The 13,378-nt window shown below is 49.5% G+C and overlaps 1 protein-coding gene across 1 annotated transcript in view; it reads left to right on the forward strand.

Moving 5' to 3' along the window:
- LRPPRC (leucine rich pentatricopeptide repeat containing) overlaps positions 1-13,378 on the forward strand; it is a 1,926,342-nt gene that overhangs the window by 1,306,459 nt on the left and 606,505 nt on the right. The window contains exon 26 of the mRNA XM_069608459.1: positions 3,785-3,853. Coding sequence (XP_069464560.1) covers positions 3,785-3,853 — 69 coding nt within the window. The remainder of the gene's footprint in view (positions 1-3,784; positions 3,854-13,378) is intronic.

Consider the following 13,378-nt stretch of genomic DNA (forward strand, 5'->3'; position numbering starts at 1 on the left):
CAAGCTGACGACGGACGTGGATCTTCTCTCCAGAGAAGGAGGCGCCATTCTTCATCACGAACCAGAGTCGCTGAACTTGCAGGCCTGGCTCCTGCAGCACTAGAGTTTGGAGGATACAACATCCTGCCAGAGGTTCTTGCAAAGGCCAGGGCATCCTCAACTCTCAAGTGCTACGGACATAAATGGAAGAGGTTCTCTGTCTGGTACCGTGCACAGAAGATTAACCCTCTGCGGATTACGGCCCCTCAAGTATTGCCGTACCTACTGTCTTTGGCCAAGGCTGGCCTATCTCACGCTTCCATCAATGTACATCTGGCTGCCGTCTCACGTTACACCAGAACTACAGGACGGGCGTCCTTGTGGTCTCATCGTCTGGTGACGGAATTTATGAAAGGACTGTTCCGATCATACCCGCCAGTGAAGGCCCCTGCCCCGGCGTGGGAGCTCAACGTGGTGCTAACTAGGCTCATGGGGGCCCCATTCGAGCCTATGCATTCAGTGCCGTTGAAGTTTCTGCCGTGGAAGACAGCATTCCTCGTGGCCATCACCTCTGCACGACGAGTGGGAGAGATCCAGACCCTGTCTTGCAAGCCTCCATACTTGACTTTTCACGACACGAGGGTGGTGCTGAGTACGCACCCCTCCTTCATGCCCAAGGTGCCGTCGGACTTCCACCTCAACGAGCCCTTGGTGTTGCCAGTTTTCTTTTCGTCGCCGGCGGAGAGCACTCTGTACTCGCTGGATGTAGCTAGAGCGCTGAAGTTCTACGTGTACCGTACGAAGAGTTTTCGGAAGACATCACAGCTGTTTGTGAACTTTGGACCTGTGAATCAAGGGAAGGCTCTCTCGAAGACTTCCATTTCCAGATGGCTCTCCGGCTGCATCATGCACTGTCACCGGTTGGCAAACCGACCGTTGCCAGGCCGTCCGAGGGCCCATTCGACCAGAGCGATCGCTGCTACTACGGCATTCCTGTCTGGTGTGCCCCTGCTCGACATCTGCAGGGCTGCTACGTGGAGGTCGACGCACACCTTCATGAGATTCTACTGCGTCGACCTGGATTCCAGGGAGGAGTCCAGAGTCGGCCAGGCAGTGCTGCGCAACCTGTTTGCCTAAGGTGAGCTTGTTGAGGAGATAAGAGTTGCTTAATGTTGAGTTGTTGTATTGCTTGATATTTAGCCTTTTGCCACCTCCCGTAGTTGTGCATGTGTGTACTGCTACGTATTCTTATATTCATGAGCATGTGAATCCATGCCAGACCCCATGCTGGAGAAGGAACAAGTTACATGCGAACCCTCCCTCCTACCCCTCTGCGGCTCTTCACTTGGTCATACTGCCACTTCACGTGCTACCAAATCTGAGGATGGCTGCCATGTAGTATGACCCAGAGACCAGTTACTACTGAGAAAGACAGATCAGAAACGAAACTGATACTGATTTTTTTCTATACCGAGGATTCCCGGCCTGACGACGGGGAATATTCATGAGCATGTGAATCCATGCCAGACCCATGCTGGAGAACAACAGTTACAGGTAAGTAACTTGTTCCTTACCTGTTCCGCAGATGGGGCAATCCAGATTGAACGGTTTGCGACGGCGACAAACACCAAGTGCCGGATCTTCGCCAGCAGGTTTCCCCAGCCGGGAGGCATGGGGGGGGCGCATTCTCTTTCCCCTAGGACGGCCTGTTTCTGTACGCGTTCCCTCCATTTCGTTGCTTCTTCGACTAGTCAATCAACTCAGACGGTCCCGGTGCAGGATGATCCTCGTCGCACAGGCGTAGCCGAGACAGATATGGTACCCGGACCTTCTGGACTTGTCAGCGTCCCCTCCGGTCATGCTTCCGGCGATGCTGCACCACGACCCAGGATCGCTGAACCTGGAGGCCTGGCTCCTTCAGCACTGAAGTTTGTGGGCTACGATCTCCCAGCAGATGGTTAGGAGGTGCTCGCCAAGGCCACATCCACTCTCAAATGCTACGGGCACAAGTGGAAGAGGTTCGCCACTTGGTGCCTTACTCGGAGGATCGACCCTCTACGAGTCACTGCTCCGCAGGTGCTTCCGCGTTTGTTGTCGTTGGCCAAGGCAGGACTGGCCCATGCTTACATCAAGGTTTATCTGGCGGCTATCTCCCGCTACACCAGATCTCCTGGACGATCATCCTTATGGTCGTGTCGTTTGGTCATGGAGTTCGTGAAAGAACTATTTTGCTCGTTTCCGCCGGTGAAGGCTCCGGGCCCGGCGTGGGAACTCAATGTGGTGCTGACTAGGCTTATAGGTCCACTGTTCGAGCCTATGCATTTGGCGCGGCTGAAGATTTTATTGTAGAAAACAGCGTTTCTTGTGCAATCACCTCCACATGACGAGTGGGAGAGATGCAGGCCTTCTCTTGTAAACCACCGTACTTGACAGTCCACTAGACGAGGGTAGTGCTACGGACGCACCCCTCCTTCATGACCAAGGTGCCGTCGGACTTTCATCTAAACAAGCCTTTGGTGTTAGCTGTTTTCTTCCCGACGCCTTAATCGCCAGCTGAGAGGACTTTGCACTTGCTGGATGTGGCTAGAGTGCTGAAGTTTAATGTGGACCGCACAGTTTTCGGATGACGTCACAACTTTTTGTGAACTTTGGCCCTTTGAACCATGGGCAGGCCCTCTCCAAGGTTTACATCATAACAGGAAGGCTCTCTCGAAGACTTCCATTTCCAGATGGCTCTCGGGCTGCATCATGCATTGTCACCGGTTGGCAAACCGACCGCTGCCTGGCTGTCCGAGAGCCCATTCCACCAGAGTGATCGCTGCTACTAAGGCATTTCTGTCTGGTGTGCCCCTGCTGGACATTTACAGGGCTGCTACGTGGAGGTCGGCGCACACCTTCACGAGATTCTACTGCATCAACAGGGATTCCAGGGAGAAGTCCAGAGTCGGCCAAGCAGTGCTGCGCAACCTGTTCGCTTGAAGGTGTGCCTGGTAAGGAGGCAAAAGATGATGAATATTGAGCCTTCCCACCTCCTGTGGTTGTGCATGTGTGTACTACTATGCATTCTTTATTCATGAGCATGTGAATCCATGCCAGACCCCATGCTGGAGAAGGAACAAGGTACTTACCTGTAACGGTTGTTCTCCAGCATGGGTCTGGCATGGATTCACATGCAAACCCTCCCGCCTAACCCTCTGCGGCACTTCTCTGGGTTCTACTGCCACTCTACTTGCTACCAAATCTGAAGATGGCTGCAAGAGGAGGGGCTTAGGTAGAGGGTAGTCATTGGCTGGGGGCTGTATGATCCAGAGACCAGTGATAGGTTGTTAGGAGAAAGACAGTTCAGAAGTGAAACTGATTATTTTCTTTACCGAGGATTCCCAGCATGACTGGGAATATTCATGAGCATGTGAATCCATGCCAGACCTATGCTGGAGAACAACAGTTACAGGTAATTAACTTGTTCCTTATATTGTATTTATGTAAAATGTTTTATCAAGGATTTTGTACGGCTACACCAATTATAAAGATGGAGCATTTTCCTGATGAGGACCTGTATATCTGATGTGTGGATGGTATTTGGCTCATGCAGTGTTTCCACTTTGAGTGGAAAATATATTGACATTACCAAGTAAAATGTATATAAAACCATGATATGCTCTGCGTGAAACATTGTCTGGACCAGTTGGCATTTTGCAGTCTCTCTTCCTTGCTGTGATGTGTTAATGTAGACCTACATGCATACACACAAGAAAGATTGCTACAATAAAGTAATATACATTTGATTTGTTTTTGAAAATTGCAGACACCTGGTTTAAGAGCAAGATCTGGACGGTTGCAGTGGTTTGCTGAAAAATGCATTGCTGGAAACCAGGTAAAGGGATTCTTGTGCAACTTCATACACTACATCCTAGCCCAGACTTTGCAGATCTAATATACCAGTAACCTTCCTTACCCGTTTCTTTAACTATCCAAAACTCTTCCTCTGAAAAGCTATAATGCGCCAATGAATGTTTAAAAAAATGTTTTATTAAGTTTTGTGAATGCATAGAAACATGTACAACCTTACAGTATAGATTCTGCTGACTGTTAGATTCCCAGACCTGCTCCTCCCTCAGTACCCTCCCTAACCCCAACTCTGAACAAAGAAACTTAGGTCACAAGATTTCATTTTCAGGGCTGTAGGTGCTCTAGTTCAAAGGTTAGTAAGGATGAGGTGTGGTGTTCACCATCTGATGCCTTGGTGCTTCTTGGTCGTTCCAAGCTTGATCTCTTGTCTGGTAATGCGCTCTCAAGGAAGTCTATCGTCTGGGGAGGAGAACAGTTCTTGTATTATTGTGTTCCACGATGTAATGTCTGGGAAGCTTTCTCTTCTTCCAGTTCGCATTGCTTCGTACCAGACTGCTGTCTCTGCTATGGTCCATCTTCTCAGATCCTTCCACCACGTCTCTATCTTCGATCCTTCTTTGGCTTTCCACATTATCGCGATTCGTCTCTTAGATAGTGCCCATGCTAAATTTATCAGCTTTTTCATTGCTTCATTTTTATTTGGATAACTGTATAGACCTAGGAGGCATGCTCCGATCGTCCATTCCTGCATTGTACCCCTTTCTCTCAAGCGTTTTTCTCGCCAGTAAATCTGGATCTTTGGGCAGTGCCAGAACATGTGTCCATTGTCTGCGTTCTCTACTCCGCATTTCGGGCAATTTTGCGTGGTGGTGCCTGCGAAGCGTGATATCCTTCCTGGGGTCAAGTATGCTCTGTGGAGTATGTAGAATTGCAATTGTTTTAGTCTGGAGTTCCTGGATATCTTTGGGCTATAGTTTTGCTTTAATCCATTCCTTATCTGTTTTCTCCCTCTCTATTTTCATTTCCCATATCGGTTTTCCTTTAGTCGTATCTTTGGGTATCTCTTCTGTGAGCGCCTGGTATAGCCTGGATAACATATTTCCTCTTTCAGTGACATCATATAGTTGGCCTAATAATGGGTTTTCAGTTTGTAACGTTGCTGGGGGTGTCCATCTAGTCCTTAGCTGTTCAGCAAGTCTTGCGTAAGTTAGAAATTGGCCATGGTGCAGTTTGTGGGATTTGACCACTGAAAGTCTACTATTACCCCAGCCGGGGCTAGGTCTCCGGTTGTGATTAGCCCCTTGGTCTCCCAGTTGTTTCTGCTTTAAGGTGTTCCCTGGTGGTCCCGTTGAGTGCTGCCAGCGGTATCTAAGGGGCGTATGGTGCACCAATGAGTTTATATTGGGATTTATGTAAATTTGATGAAAAATAGCAACTCGAATCCCAAAATTTCATTTTGCTAACAATATGAAATTGTAGGAAAAATCCATTGGTTGGAGGGAAGAATGTGGAAATTCAAAAGGAGACCAGGAAAAGTGTAGCTTAACTCAAATAAAATGTGATTAGTAATTGTTAGCCAGTGTTGTTTTGTGAACTTAATAGCTATTTGTAATGGATTCTTTCCTCCCACAGATTCCTCATCTTTGATATCTATCTCACAGCGCACTTGCTTTCCAGAAACCTTTTTGACGCCTCTACGTGCACTGCACTGAATTGGACCTCAGGGCCACTGTATATTGATGCCCTGTGCCCCCTGACCTTAGTTCCTTTTATGCGCGCACTCTGCTCTATTCAGCAGCACTGCCTCGTTTTCCACATAATGCTGAATCCATCAATGTCCTCTGGTTTTAAACTCTGCATCGACTGTTGAGAAAGGTTTTCTTTTTGCACCATTGCCTCTATAGCTTTCAATGGGACACCCTTCTTTTTGCTTTGTTTTTTAACCTGCCCTGACTTTTTGAAGAGAAATTAAGCCCTCAGCTTCACTTCCCTTGCATTTTGCTAATTTGTATGGGGAAACTCGCTAGTCCCCAAGTCTGTCAGTTCTGAGAAACCTTGTTTCTCTTTTTGGAATTCTTGTATTTTTACAATTGCATATACCGCCTTACAGTAGAGTGCAATTAGGATATTTTGTATCCTTTTTGACCTTTTACCTTTTTGGGTTTTTGGTTAATTTTTGCATGCGCTTAAGACAAGCTGATGGCAGCAGTGATATTTTTACTGTTTTTTGGTAACATTTTACTTGTACGCTTTTGCGTTTACCACAATTGGCTACTGAAGGTGGCTGTCACCCAAAGATGGCCATGCCACAAGGTTTTTCGCTTGTTCTATGTCCATATTGTAGTTTCGTCTTCTTCCAGCCCTCCCATGTTAGGAAATCCCATATATGGTATTGCCATATCATGTCACGTGCCCATGAAAGCTGCTGCTTCAATGGATTGCCTTTCTCCCACAGATCCGTCATCTTGATAGATATCCATCATTCAGCTCTGCTGCTCAGAAACTTTTCGACAGGGGGCGTTGTAGACCTCGACTCAGCTGTCGATCGTTGATCCATCCTGCTTGGTTCTCTAGGTGTGAATCACGACACAAAGGCCTGCACGTCGTGCTCGAAAATTCAGCCGAGATCCGGGAAACTGACTTTGGGCGACCGTCCGCAAAATCTCTGGGGTGGTCTCTTGTCTGGTCTTCTGAGGCGAGACATGAAAGCCCACCCCCGACAAGGGATAGGAAAGACATTGCAAAAAGACTAAAACAGTCTCATTCCAGGAGCCTTTCTTCGTCTTCCTCATGAAAGCAGAAGCAGCACCACCACTATCGACGAGTCCAGCTCGTCGTCGTCGTCGGAATGAGGTAAGCCCTCGGCGGGGCAGACCGCCCTGGAAGAGTGTTAAAGTGTAAAAATGTCTGTGTTGGAAATGTTTAAGCAACAAACTGCTGTAGGTGTCGTCCTCCCACCAACGCCCCATCCAGCAAGCTTTGGCTGCAAAATCGGTGCTCATTGCTTCTGACCCCAAGCTAGTTTATCCACCGGCTTCTTCGGCGCCAAACGCCTTTGGGTTCCATGCCAACAAAGGCTTGTAAATCGCCAGAAGGCTGTAAGGCTGATGACAACACTGTCCATCGGTCGCCCGAGCTTCTCTCGGCAGAAAGAAACATCGGCGTTGAAAGCCGATACATTGGCAGTAAAACCTTTGGCAAGGACTGTCGGCGATGGTTCCTTCATACCGCTGTCAAGGTCAGGGTTCTTTGACTCCATGCAATCCATCTTCAGCGCTGACGACCAATGGGATGTCGAACCCATTTATATGGGACCCGGTGGTGTCGATTTATTTCGACGATCAGGCCGATTTTGTTAGCACTAGCTTAGGGTTTGCAAGACGCTAGTGGCCTAGATACATCCTCAGACCTTGAATTACAGCAAAGCCAGCCCTACACGCATGCTAATATGAAATTCAGGGCTTTGGTTAACAGGGTTGTAGACACCCTTGGTTTAAAGTAGTCTGCCACACCCCTTTAGGGGTACGAGCTCAAACATACCGAACGAGGATCCACACCTGAGCATAATTTGACATTTTACCCAGCTATTGCAGACCCCTTAGCTGCCTTATGGCAAACACCCTTGCACTATTTCCCCCCTCCAGTAAACGTCAATTTTACAGGGAAGTATAGGCCAGCAAGAGGGGATCCTTCTTTCCTCGCTACACACCCTTCCTCGGAAGGGCTGGTTGTGCAAGCTGCTACAGTTTCCACCATACCTGTAGCATCCACCAGACCTGCAGCATCCACTACCAATCTGCCTCTGGATAGGGAGGGAAAGAAGTAGGACGCACTGGCCAATAATGTTTTCACTACTGGCAGCATGACACTCAAGGCCACCAACATAGCCTGCGGATTCACAAAGCGTTCCTTCGGTTTGTGGAAAGCTGTGGATCATGCTGCTGAATACATCCCCGACAGATTTTTACAGCTGGTGGAGGATGGGGAAAAGGAGCTAGTCGAGCAGTAATTGCAAACTGGCCTGGACATAGCAGACTGTGTTTGCTTCTCTATGGGGTCAGCAGTGGTAATGTGGAGACAGGTGTGTACCTGAAAACCTCTGGTTTCTCCCCAAATGTTCAGAACAGGCTTCTGGGCTTGCCCTTTGAGGGAGACCTGCTTTTCGGTCAAAAAGCCTTGTTAGAAAAATGTAAACAATCTAAAATTGCTGCTAATTCATTGAGCCTAGCTGCTCAGCTGGCCAAGCCTGCCTTCAGCTTTACCTCAAGAGGCAGAGGCTACAGGCCTTATTTACCCTATGGCAAAAATGCACAGCTGCCACAAGCTAAGCAGGGGCAGAGGCGTTTCTCGTGCCCCTAAAGGGGCCAGAGGGGTTCTAGAGGCCAACAAGCAGCGGCAGAGATTTCCCCTCCCGCGATGCACCGGTTGGTAGAGGCCCTAGTGGCAGGGGAAGACCTCTGATGCGCCTTGGTCCTGCAGTTGATACAGTGGGGTAATTGTCTGCCCTTTTTGAAAAGACCACTGGACAGACCACCAAGCCAACCGGGACAGGAGCTCCAGAAAGAACTGGGAGCCCTGTTGACAAAGTGCACCGTGGAAGATGTACCTCCTGAACAGAGATCGGCCTGGTATTCCCAGGATTTTCCTAGTGCCCAAAAAGCAAGGAAGTCTTCGTCCCATCCTCAGGGCTCTTAACAAGTTACTGAGGAAAGCCAAAATTATGATGGTGACGTTGAGAGAAATTCTCCAAGCTCCAGAACTTCAGGACTGGCTGGTGTCAATAGACCTGCAGGACGCCTATTTCCATGTGCCAATACATCTCGAGCACAGGACGTTCCTTGGGTTCCTCACAGGGGAAAAACACCATCAGTTCAAGGTGCTTCCCTTTTGTGTTGACCGCCACTACAAGGGTCTTCACCAAGCTCATGGCGGTATTTGCAGCTCACCTGAGGAGATCGGGGTCCATGTATTTCCATACCTGGACGACTGGCTGATCTGGGGGAAGTCAGCACGGCAAGTCTTGTCTCATCTGGAGGACACCTGCTGCACAGGCTAGGCTTCTCCCTGAACTTGAAGTCCCATTTGATGCCAGTTCAAAGACTCCATTTCATCAGAGCAGTCCTAGACAGTGGGGTAGGGAAGGCTTTTCCTCCCGAGGAGAGAGTCGGCAACATTGCACAGATGGTGCATTTGTTTCAGAACCACAACACCTTACCAGCGGCGTCCTTCCTCCGCCTCTTGGGTCTCATGGCAGCCTGTATTTTTCTAGTGCCAGAGGCCAGACTGCGCATGGGATCCCTTCAGTGGCTCCTGAGGGACCAGTTGTCTCAGTACATGGGAGCCCTCACAGATCCTCTCTGGGTGTCCAACCAAATTGTACACAACCTAAATGGTGGGACAGGTGCAGCAATCTTATGGCGGGTTAACCCTTCTGGCCTACTTGGCCTTAGGCATGAGTGGACATAGATGAGTCTTCGAAGGGTTAGAGTGCCCACTCTGAGGATTTGCAGGTGTTCAACCTCTGGTCAGCAATAGAAGCCAGGTGGAGCTGCGGCCCATCAGGTTAGCCCCGAGGGCTTTTGCCCCATCTCTCAGAGGGAAGCATGTCCTAATTTTAACGGACTGCCCGGTGGCCATGCACTACCTCGACAAGCAGGTTGGTGTGCACTCCTGCACCGAGGCGCTACAGCCTTGGTTCTGTGGCATGGGGTCTGGCATGGATTCACCTGCTCATGAATATTCCGCGTTTCAGGCTGGGAATCCTGGGTAAAGAGAAAATCAGTTTCAAGTTTAACTTCTGAACTGTCTTTCTCCTAACAACCAATCACTGGTCTCTGGGTCATACTGCCCCCAGCAATGACTGCCCTCTACCTAAGCCCCTCCTCTGGCAGCCATCTTCAGATTTTTACCACATGTTGAAGTGTTGGGCGTCCTCGTGCTATAGCTCTCAAGCTTTTACTGTGTTTTGTGATTAACCTTCTGATTAACGGGGACTTTTCCAGATTTCTTCACCGCCCCTCAAGGCTGGATTTTCATTGAGTTTCTTCTTGGAGGATTGCAGAAGCTTCTTAGAAGCCAACCCCGCGTGGACATGGCCTGGAGAAGGACTCGATGCCTCCCTTCAAGGTTTGCCCTGGCTTCAACCTACAGAACGTCTTTTCGGATGATGGACATTCCCAGTGCCTTTACTGCCTACATTCGGACCATACGCATGTGGAGGACGACTGCATGGATTGTCGGGAGATGGAGCCGCGCACGCGGGCCGACCGACACAAGTGCCTCAACGTGTGGCTGCAGGCCAAGGCCCCTGCTCTGGGTGAATCACATCAGCATGCCTCCCCTGCCCAGAAGAAGAAAGCTGAGCGGTCTTATAAGACCTTTGAGGGCGCCCCTCCCGCGGGGGCCCAACATAAGGCCAAGCACCACGACTCCTCTACCACCCGGAGCGCCATTGCGATGGGCTTATCGGCGGCCAGGGCGAGTTCAGCATCTCCAGCTCCTTCGACCAGGAGCCAGCGCTCAAGTGCTTCTAAGAGGAGGAAGTCGGACCATCAGGGCAAGCTTTTGGAGAAGACCCAAGCCGGACCGACTGAGAAGACCAAGGGGGAGCGGGGTCACAACACCCCCCCCCCCTACCCCCAAGGTGAGGTGACCTGCAAGGAAGGAAGAGAAGAGAAAGGTGAAAACCAAGGACTATTTCAAACTTCTTACCTGCATCCGGAATCTTCTCGCCAGCATCCCTGAAGAAAGACTTCCATTTAAAAGCATCGCGTTGCTCGCTGCAGCGCCACGCTTCACTCACCTGTCCTCAAGACATCTCCCGGCTCCATCGCGGCTGTCAGCATCAGACGCCATATCTCTGCACCTAGGGGAGAGAGGAAGAAACAAAAGGTGAGCAGAAGGAACACAGAAGGAAAGCCTGATTAACAGCCATAATACTTACCGGCTTTTCTTCCACATTTCGGGTCGGCGCCGCCCCGTTGGCAGGTACCGTACCCCGGCCCCTATGGGGAAAGGACAAGAGACATTTCTGGGGAATGATAAGGACATTTAGAGGGATCGCCCTCATCACTACTCACCTCGGCAGTTTAACCCCTCGACGCATCGCCTTCCTTCTGCACCTGACATAAAGGACAGATCACAGGTTAGAAAGACAACATAAAGGGGGCCTCACTTGAACTTTGAACTTTCATACTTACGGCGCATCCCTCAGGAAAGTCAAGTGGATTTTGCCAGCGCCATTCTGAAAACCAGTGAAGTAACTGGACGAACACGCGCCCCTGCACCAGAAGCAGGATGGAGAGTTCATCCTTCCAAACCATAAGGTGAGCTTAAACCAGGGTTTGGAGGAAGTTAGAGAGGAACGAAGGGGGAAAGGTGGGAGCTAGCACACTATTCTGCAGACTGTTAATCCCCTTTCTGATCTGCAGAAGGATATTCCTACGGGCCAGGCAAGCACGATTTGGAGGTCCTGTCCAATCGGTGTTCCGGGTCCTGCGCATCACGCTAGAAGAGGCCACAGCAATCCAGACTAGACCAGTGCTCCCGTGGGAACCAGGTGAGCGTTACAAACGCCTCCCTGCAAGGATGGGGAGCGCATTCAGGAAGTCTTCATGCAAGAAGCCTGTGGCTACCGGAGGAGAAGTCGATGCACATTGTGTTGGAGCTGCGGGCAGTGTTTTGGGCCCTCAAGTCCTTCCTTCCGTCCCTCAAGAGCAAAGTGGTACGGGTCTTCACGGACAACACCACCACGATGTTCTACATCCGGAAGCAGTGGAGCACCAGATCGCCAGCGCTCTCCAAAGAGGTGCAGGACCTGTGGCACTGGGCCGTAGCCTGTTACGGAGAATTCTCTGTTAAGGCTAATTTCCCAAAACTAGTGAGTCCCCCAGCAGCTTTGCTGGATTTTTGGGTTTTTCTTTTCTTTTCTTTTTCTTTTCTCTTGCGAAGAGTGAGACTCTTTTTCTCCCACTCTTACGTATGTTACACAGCACCCTCAGTGCAGTAACACAGGGGTGTTATAGTGACTCCCAAACATAGAATCCATACCCTGGGACTGACTACTGTCTCCCAGGGCATGTAAAGTCACCATTGCTTTACTACTCTCAAATTGTGAACATAACCAGTACAAACCATCATATTGTGGAAGTACTGGTAGGGGTAATTTGATTGCCCCTGGGTCTGTTTTCCAAGGGGGGCACTGTCCAGTCCCCCCTTGTCGAGTTTCTGGCTGGTGGCAGTAGATACCACGCGAAATATTCCACCAGAATATTTCCTATGGGATTTTCCCATTAATTTTAAAAGCAACACATTTTGGTGCAATGTGAAAGATAATCTGTTAAAGATTATTTAATATTTATTCCCCGGTTGGGTCTTTTTGCCAGGACTCGGTTTTAAAATGGCGTTTGTGTTCGCCTTTGAAACTCTAACCCAAGTCGAGCCCTTTGCTCCACTTTTTTGGCAGGCTTCTCCACAGAAGCCCTCCAAATGGTGCCACTCTGTCTGGGGTCAACAGGATGTGTGGGAGGGGATTAGGCACCCTGGACTGAGTTGCCTTGGCAACTCAAGTCGCACTCTTGTGTGATTGGCCGCTTGGCTCACCACTTAGCATGTTTGAGTGACAGCTAGGCTGATGAATGGGGGTTTTGCTGCATAAAAGCAGGGCTTTGAGGACTGGAACTTCAGAAGTCGCCACAGGTCTGTTAGGGAGAATTCTCTGTTTAGGCTGAATTTCCTAACCTAGCGAGTCCCCCAGCAGCTTTGCTGGATTTTTGGGGTTTATTTTTTTCTCCTGCCAAGAGTGAGACTCTTTTACCCTCACTCTTGGGCATGATTTGAGTGTGTTTCTTTGAATCTAGATGTGTTTAATGGGCTATGGGGTCTTTTACTCCATAGGGCTTCATGTGTTTTTGTGGTGTGTGTTACACAGCACCCTCAGTGCAGTGACACAGGGGTGTCATAGTGACCCCCCAGTATAGACTCCATACCCTGGGACTGACTACTGTCTCCCAGGGCATGTAAAGTCACCATTGACTTTACTAGACTTAAATTCTGAACAGAACCAGTAGAAACCATCATATTGTGGATGCACTGGCTGGGGCAATTCAATTGCCCTGGGGTCTGTTCGTCGAGGGGGCACGTCTCCGTCCCCCCTGATCGAGTTTTGGCTGGTGGCAGTGGATACTACTTTTTATATTCAACTGTGAATATTTTCCTATGGGATTTCCCATTGTTTTAGGCTACTATCTTTATTTAAATATTTACGGTAGTCTTGAACATACCGCCGGTTTATTTAATTAATATTAATTCTCTGGTTGGTATTTTTTGCCAACACTTGATTCTAAAATGGCGTTTGTGTTCTCTTCTGTGACTCCAACCCAAGTCGAGCCCTTTGTTCCACTTTTTGGCAGGCTTCTCCACAGAAGCCCTCCAAAGTGGTGCCACTCTGTCTGGGGTACTTAGGAGGGGTGGAGGGGGATTTAGTCACCCTGGACTGAGTTGCCTAGGCAACTCAAGTCGCACACCGTCCTGATTGGCCCAAGTGGTGAGC

Source organism: Ambystoma mexicanum, chromosome 4q, assembly GCF_040938575.1.
Source record: "Ambystoma mexicanum isolate Mex_15411 chromosome 4q, UKY_AmexF1_1, whole genome shotgun sequence".
NCBI lineage: Eukaryota > Metazoa > Chordata > Amphibia > Caudata > Ambystomatidae > Ambystoma > Ambystoma mexicanum.